The sequence below is a fragment of the Teleopsis dalmanni genome, chromosome 2 (genome assembly GCF_002237135.1).
Source record: "Teleopsis dalmanni isolate 2A chromosome 2, ASM223713v2, whole genome shotgun sequence".
NCBI lineage: Eukaryota > Metazoa > Arthropoda > Insecta > Diptera > Diopsidae > Teleopsis > Teleopsis dalmanni.
Window position 1 is genome coordinate 194,653,437 of NC_051847.1, and position 9,136 is coordinate 194,662,572.

General features: G+C 30.3%; 1 protein-coding gene across 1 annotated transcript; it reads left to right on the top strand.

The window, feature by feature from the left end:
• The first annotated feature begins 516 nt into the window (after positions 1-516).
• LOC119676483 (RYamide receptor-like) lies at positions 517-1,839 on the top strand. Its single transcript, XM_038087722.1, has 2 exons — positions 517-1,370; positions 1,767-1,839. The coding sequence occupies exons 1-2, from the start codon at positions 517-519 to the stop codon at positions 1,837-1,839; spliced, it is 927 nt and encodes a 308-aa protein (XP_037943650.1).
• The last annotated feature ends 7,297 nt before the right edge of the window (positions 1,840-9,136 follow it).

Genomic DNA, 9,136 nt, shown 5'->3' on the forward strand with positions numbered 1-9,136 from the left:
AACAAAATACTAGGATAGAAAGTAACCATAAAAACTTTAATGGAACTGAGCTGCTTACAATGTACTTATCTAAAAGTGGACTGAAATGATGGAACTCAAACTTCTATTTGCACTTACTTTAGTGTAAAAGTTTTCACAGTGAAATTTATCATGTGAAGAGTGTGGCCTAAGCAGCTTCCAAGGATAATTACGTTGAGAGGCAACGATAAAGATGCAATGTTCGCAAAAAATGCATAGAAAACAGAAACAAGTTGAAGGAAATGCATAGCATGGAATACCAAAATTGTTACAATCTGTGCAGGAAACACAAACTGCAGCTGGAAAATGTAAAAAGTAATTGCCACATATAATTAAGTGAAATTCTAATAACAAAAGCAAAGCACAACACAGTAAAAATGTTTAAACTTTCTGCTTAGTAAAGCATTTTAAGTACAACACTAGAGGAAGAAGGAAATAAACAGGATAACCAACCCTCCAACAGAAAAAAATAAAAATAAAAATAAAAAATATAACGTTATGGAACAGTTTGTCCGTGAATATGTTGCTCGCAGCATGTTACCACACTTGACTGCAACCGAAGCGAATCAACAACTGGATAAGGACACAACCAGCAGCAGTAGTAGCAGCAGCAGTAGTAGTAGTAGCATAACTGATATTGATGTAGACAGCAGTAAACTTTATTTTATTGCACAACAACAACAATTGCTCAATAATAGTGATTACCTGCAGGACAATGATGCCTTGACTGCAGCTGTTGCAACATACAAAACAACCTACAATGACACATCCACAGTATTAATGCTTACAAATGTTGCAAGCAACACAATTGACAATTTTACGAATTCAGCTTTAGCAGTGGCTGGTGCTGAAGTTGCACGTCATTATGGTGCATTCGGCAATGAAGCAATCATTGGCAACGAAACATTCCTTAAAGGCTACAATGACTATTTGAACTTTTCCTGTGATGGCGAAACGTTGAGTGAAGCAAATGTCACAGATGAGTCGCCATTGTCAAGTGTTTATTTTAAGACAGCCGTCTATCTACTCTATATACCTATATTTGTCTTTGCTCTGCTCGGTAATGGTTTAGTGTGCTACATTGTGCAGTCAACACCACGCATGCGTACAGTGACGAATTTTTTTATAGCAAATTTAGCTGTCGGCGATATACTAATGTCACTATTTTGTGTACCATTCTCGTTTGTATCTATTTTCATACTCGGCTATTGGCCATTCGGCATAGCACTTTGTTACCTGGTCAACTATTCGCAAGCGGTATCGGTACTGGTGAGCGCTTACACATTGGTTGCTATCAGCATAGATCGTTACATTGCAATCATGTGGCCACTGCGTCCACGCATAACAAAAAGGTGAGTTTTCAGTTAATTAAATTTATTTATTTATGAAAAGAGTTTTTATGTAATATGATATTCATTCATTGTTTATTCAACGCAATTCTAAAGTTATGTGTCAGTTCCTTACTGATAAGACAATAAGCCAACCATTGTTGTGACTACATAAAAGCAATTGGAAAAGTTTTACAATTTATCAAGCAGCAGACACAAAGTGCTTGCAATCAGTTACAAATCTTTGGCATGAAATTGCAGAAAGTTAAGCACACGCTCCACATAAAGCGTGTTACATATATATATATATATATAGATATATTTATATATATACATATTTAAATAGATTTATATAAATATAGAATTACAAAATACTATACAAACACAATATTTTGTTTCAAAAACGTTTAAACTTTAAAGCACGCTCACGCACCCAGAAACATGGTTGCTGATGTTGACATTTGAGGAAAATGTTTATAAAGTTTGTCGCTAAACAAAGTTTCGATAAAAAGTTTCCAACACCACAAAAGCTAAGTTAAGTTATTCATTGTGTTTTGTTTAAAGTTTTATTCTTCATATAAGAAAAGTTTTCTATGGTTGTATAATTAAAAATGTTTTTCTCTTTGATTAGTTTCCGTATGGTTTGAAAAATTTTAAATAATATGTATTATTTGTATTACAGTAAGTATTTAAATAATATTGTAGATTAAAAAGAAGTAATGATGTTTGTTTGAGTCTTGAGACTAGAATAATTATGGAGTCACTAATTAGAAGAAAAGAATTGCAATATTTAGAGTTGCCAGTTGTTCTATTACCATCTCATTATTTTCTAGTTACTTTTTGTAATAAGGCTGCTTTCAGGCATGATATACCTTTTGAACTAAAAGTGACTAAAATTTGGGTGTTCTGTTACTGTTCTCTTATTTTCCTTTTTTTTTGCTATATAATCTTATTTTTGTATACTGTACCTTATGACCTAAAATTATATATGAATAAATAGTATTTTTTTTAGTTATTTCATTAAAATTTTAATATTTTTTTATTTTTGCAATGAGACTTCTTTTTAATATTAAATATCTTCAAATTCTAAATATCATCATCTTATTATTTTCTTCCTTCTCTATTGTATAGAAACTGTTCGGTTGATATTCACATTCTTATTTTCCTTACTTTGTATTAGAACTTTATTTTTGTATGTTGTATCTTTCGATCTGAAAATATGTAGAATTATATATAATTAAATAAAATTATCCTACCTGGTAACAGTCAAACTGGTATGGCAGTGCATTGACAAGCTGAACGTTCTTGGCTGGAACAAACAGGTTCACTTAATATGAATTCAGAGACATGTTGATATTTAAGGCAATGAAATGTTAGATAAACTTGCATGAAGAGGTGCGCTTCAATAATGATAGATCCTCTATCCATTCTTTTGAACGGAGCAGAGAAAAAGAAAGAGAACTTAATTGGAAAAAGCTACTAAGACTAAAATACTTTTAGGAACAGACAACCTAAAACGCTTCAAAGATTGCATAGCACAAACAAAGAATAACTTAAGAATTATAACCGGTCACTATAGGTAGAACAATAACATAACAAAATCAAGAATGCAGAAGAAAGCAAAACCACATACCATGTGCTAGGGAAGTACCCGGCTCTGATGCACAAGCGGAAAATGCACCTTAGTATTTCATAGAACATAAGAGTTCAAATCTAGGAAAGATAGGCCCTATACTGTGTTTCATTAAAGAAATCGGACTTGGAGAAACACTCTAATCCGATCAAGGGGCACAATAGATCTTTTAAGTCTCTTTTCCACAATAATAATTTTAATTAATAGTTTCTTGTGATTTTATTAAAATTTTATAAAGAGGTGGTTTTTTATAAAGAGGTTTTTTGAACTGTAATAAACTACAACAACAAAAATTCTATTTTTATATTATTTTAATTAATTGAATTTTTGGCTGACGAAACTGACTGTTTCGAGTATTGCCAAATACCCATCATCAGTGGCCTTGGAAATAATTCTTGTTTTTAATTATTCGTAAATAATTATTTTTGAGACTGCAAGTACCAGGAATCGAACTCGGGTTCTGCCAAATGTGAAGCTCAGAATCAGCGCCCCTTAACCAACTGATCCAAAACCGTACTTTTTATGTTATTAAAATTTTATTATATTTTTTATTTTTGAAAAGACCTTTGTTTTAGTATTAAGTATGTTCAAATTTAAAAATATCGGAAATTTAGATCCATTGATGATTCCATTACCATATTATTAAATGCAGGTGTTTTGGTGATTCTATTACTGTATATTTTCATTTTCTGGTGGTTATATTGAATTTTAATTACTTTCTTTTCTTTTATAATATGTCATTAGTTCCGTATGATATGCCTTTTCATCTAAAAATAATTAGAATGTAACTGTTCTGTTCTGTTGATTCCATTATTTATTCCCAATTCCGTTACTTTTGTAATAGAACTCTGTTCTCGTGTGTTATACTTTCCAACCTAAAATGTCATAAAGAATTTATTATTAATAAATATATATATATACTGATTATAGGAATTAACTTACTGATACCGCTTAAAACTGGAAATGCTTAAAACAATTTGTAGTTTTGGACCTAAACATATCTGGATGGAAAATCTTCTGGTAATTCTTCTATAGACTTTGTTTATTTTTCATGCCATGTTTTCAATGAAGTTAGTTAGCACTTTCTAACAGTAATGACCTTTATACCAGTGTTTCTCAGTGTTTCTACTATTGAGTGTTTGATTGTTAGAGGAGCATATAAATTTAAGTGAAATTTTCCACTTTTACTAGGAACGTCTGTCGTTTAGAAAACTATAAAAAAACAAAAATTGAAGTTGAAGTAAAATAAAACTAAACTTCTAATGTTAATAAAAAATTAAAACTTTTCAGAACTGTTCGTGACTGGTTCTGCTCCTAGAAGTTTTATAAAATATATTTTTCCATTTAATGCATTCAATTGTTAATTTAATGGAAAAGGATGGAAGCAAAAATAATTTAATTTTCTGCATATTGCATCAAGTTTTAGTTTGTTTATTAACAATATTAAAATAAGTTAAATATTTTAAAGTTTTCCTTCAACAAATTAAATATTCATGAGCAATGTTAATTAAAATAAATCATGAATTAAATTTAAATTAATTAAAATTTAATTAAATTCTCACAATTCAATGACAAAGTTGATTAAAATTCATTTTGGACTTGCAGTTCGGGAAAATCTTTTTAGTGGTTTTAGTGACCCACCAATGGGATGTGGTCGTATGTATCTCAAAGTTTTTAATGAATGAAAATGGAAATGGGATTAGTTAGCCTTTGTATACATGATTTTATGACTGAATAGTTTAAATGCCTTTAGAGCACGCAATTAATGTGAATGTCGTCGAACGTATAATTCTACGAATTATTTGCTTTAGTTGAGCTGATGGTCTGACAAATATTTGCACTACACCTCCCACACACATGAATAGAAATGTAAATACACGCTCATTCATGCCTGATCTGTAGCTCATATAAAAGTTTGTTACGCGTACGTGCGTGTCGCATACATGCATGTGCGTGCATGTGCGTGCATGAATGTGCAGATTATGTTTCGCCGCTGTACATGGAAAATATTGAATTTCAATGTGAATAAAAACAAATTCCAACTACACGTTCCAACACTCAAACACTCAAACCCACACGCTCACATGCATTCATAACGTTGGCATATCAAATACGCCTTCGGTTATTTTGTTTGGCGGGGTTATCGGACCGGGTTTGGGCATTTCGGCATTGCTTTGGCACCTAGAGTTTGTTTGGAAACGTGCATAAGTATTTCATACAGATTATTAGGCTGCCATTAATTTTTATTCAAGCATAAAATAAAGTATTGAATTTCAAAGTATATTTACTTTTGACTGCGTGTGGAACACTTTGCTGCGCTTCGATGTGCCTCCAGTGGAAAATTATTCAAGTGCCATTCCGGGGGCATGTGACGGTAGCAAGTGTTCTGCTTGGCTTGCATTACAGTAAAAGCAAATTAGCCTCAATTGCGTTTCGTTGTAAATTTACGAAATCATCGTATCTGCGACCATGGCATTTGCAAAGTGCGGATTAATGCTGATCATCCGAAACAAGATGTATGCGTTTCTCTGTCTAGATGCTTTGAGCTATTGTTGATAACATTGCCTACGTTCATATTTTATTATTAAAAATTGTTTATCTTTCAATATTTATAGATATTTTACTTTAAATAAAGCTTGAAATTATATTTTTGGTCAAAAGCCATATAATTTTAATAGATAGGAAGATTCAAAACAGTAACTCTCCGCCTCACGGAATACGGGGATAAATAGGTCTTAAAATGTAGGATCATTGTAATATTACATCAAAAACCTAAAGTACTCTAGCCGATTCAGGGAATTCCGTAAGGAAAGGCACTTTTTTTTGACCGGGCGGGGCCATTCAAACATAGAGAAAATATATCGTTAGGATAGCTCAGAGGACTATAGTATTTAAACACCATACCAAATAGGTATACCCTATTTTCATTAAACTGTCAAGGTCTCAATACATGCATTGGAAATATCGAGTTGACATTTATGGTATTAGATATCTATATTACATAGATACCTTCTAGCAAGAGCTGTGTACTGACAGAGTAGATATTTTTCTTTTCTGACTGTCATCTTCAATGATTAGGTCTGACAAATATATTTATGTGGAATAAATGAATTTGATTTTATTGAATTTGTTAAATTTTTTTTCGTGCAAATATTTTATAATACTGACTCTATTGTATACTTTTTATGAAATGGTCTAAGAGACCATTTATTGACCCGGCAGAGATAATTTAAGTAGATTTATCGGATATCCTTAAATTCGTCTGTAAAACTGGAATTCCAGACGAAACGATTTCATTCTCAAAGAGACCAAATTATTCAATAATTTGATGGAGGTAATTTAAGTGAACTTATCGGATCTTGTCAACTTTATTTTTAAAACTGGAATTACTGACAAAACGATTTTAATATTTATGATACTTTTCCTCAGTTTTCTTTACTGGCTAAGCAGAAAAAATAAAGGTGGATTAATCGTATCTACTTAACTTGTTTTGTGAAACCAAATGACTTAACAAGAAAAACACAATGAGCTATATTGAAAATATTCGTTCGTTTAGGTTGTCTCAAAGATATTACAATGGATTATAGTTGTCTCCGTGTAAAGTCGTGGATGTTTGCTGCCATTAATTTATATGTGGGCTTAAAACTTAGTCTTAACTAAACAGAAATACAATAGTCCAGCTGTCCTAAATGGAGAGCTATATAGGAGCTTTATAATAAAATATGCGATGATTAAGCTGATTCTTATAAATATTTAAATTATTTTTCAAAATAGTTTGAGTGCTGAACTTTTTAGTTACTTGGATATAGTAGATCACACTAGATACTATACTAATTATGACTAGCTCGACTATAATTACTGCTTTGTTAATAATATTGTAGTTCTGGCATAGGTTTTTATGCCGTTAGTGAGCTTTATTGATATGTACATATATGTTTTTTTTAAAAAAACTTTGGTATTCTATAAACTATGAAAGTTATTTTGCATATAAATTAAAAGAATAATAACCCTTCAACATGATGGAAACGGATCTTTCAAAAATTATAATTCAGTGAAACCAAATGCATTTTATGTAAATTTAAATTTTATTATTATTGACATTTAAAGTCAATGTGGAAACGCGATACTTAGATAAATGCTTTATTATGTAGCTGAGGTAAGAGCATTTAATTTTAATAGAAATCTTCTGGTATGAATGTCTACGGCTTTATTTCATAATAAAAAATATAGGAATTATTTTTTTATATATATAAAAGCGAACACCTACAACAAACAATATTTGTATAACTGCAACTGAAAGACCAAATGAGAAAGCCTTTTCGTAACATTTTAAACTGAAATAATTCAATTTTAATTTAATATATATAAACTTTCTGAACGCTTTGAGATAAGATAAGATAGATAGAAATAATAGAACATAAAAAATTTTTAAATTAGTTATAAACTCGTATTTTGGTTACAATATGTCAGCTATGTTTCATAAGAGCTGTTAATGGCAACTAATTATATAGTTTATTAATTGAGTCTAGTTTATTGATTTAAACATAAGAAACATAAGTCAAATAAAGTATATAGGTAACATATACAATACATATATATCAAAATAAATATCTTTATTAACTTTAGTTCAATATTATTAAATTAATAAACTATTAATAACGTAGTTTGAATTTAGCCGTGATATTATTTTTACCATCGTCTTTTAAAAGTAAGATATTAATATATATTATTTATTATTATTTTTCAACAAAAGCTCTGCTCACTTAAGAAAATACTAGTAGAAATAGTATTAGTAATATATTAGTAATATTAGTGGATAATAGATTAATAAATATAAGATATAAATAATATAAGAAAATAATAGAAGAATTTATTTATGAGGCATAGAAAATGTGCACGAGTCCAATTAATTACTCAATATTTACTTACCTCCGATGACGAAAAAAGGATAAATTTACATCATAAAAAATTTGTATTAATTATATTTGATTTCTTATGATTTAAATAACTCTAATAAAAAGAAACTATTAATTCACATCTTAAAAAGTTTGTATTATTCTTATTTATTAAATTAGATTAGATTTTAAAACGGGTTGGGAACTTGTCACCACGTCACTGCATCCTATGAGGATTACTGTGACATACCCACGTTAGTTTCACAGTGACACAAAATGTGTTCTGCTGCTTCCTCTTCTTCGCAATATAGTATGCAGTTATCGTCTCTAGTAATACCTAGATTCGATAGATGCTTTTTAACTCCGCAACGCTCAGTGAGAAACCGGATGCTACTTCTGTTCAGCATTAGTAGCTCACTAGTTTTGGCTTTTGATCGATATGGCATGGATTCTTTCGCTGGTCTGCAGGCAATTGTATTATTCCACTCAGTCTGAACTGCTCTTTTTAGCCACTCATTAATTTTTAGTTTGAAAAAGCTACATGAAGGACCGCAGAATGGTTGTGGCCCAATATAATACAATGCCGCCTCCTATCGGCTTTTTCATTTCCCTCAAATCCGTTGTCCCCTGTGATCCATATTAAGTAAACCCTGTTCATTTCAGCAAGATCTTTAAGAAGTGGAAGGCATTCCCACATTAGTTTTGAGGTCACTTGATGTGAGCGTATTGCTAGGAGTGCTGATTCCTATTTAACTCTTTAATATTTACTTAACTTAAATGTAAAGAAAATGACTAGTTTACATCATAGAAAGTCTGTATCACTCCAAATTAAATATTAATAAATTTTATTATATAGATAATTTGAATAAGTCAAAACTAATCATTAAATGCAAGTATAATAAACTGAATTTAGTTCGTAAAAAGAGGTGTAAAAATATATTAAATAAACACGAGTTCTAGCACTTGCAGTCTAAACAAATTATATACGGACTATAAACTAATTAAAAAATTCGAATATTTTCTAAGACCACTAATGATGATAATACTTGAAACAGCGTTGTATGGTCAGCTAAATTTTAATAAATTAACTAAAAATTTTTGTTGTTGTCTTTTCATTTCTATTCGAACCCTTTTAACTTTTAAATAGTGTCTTTTCGTCATACGACGCGTCACTTTAGGCGAAAAAAATTAATGTTAAATATTTTTGTTGTGTTTTCACAGTTACATACTTTCTATTTGATTTTATTCCGACAATTTAACAA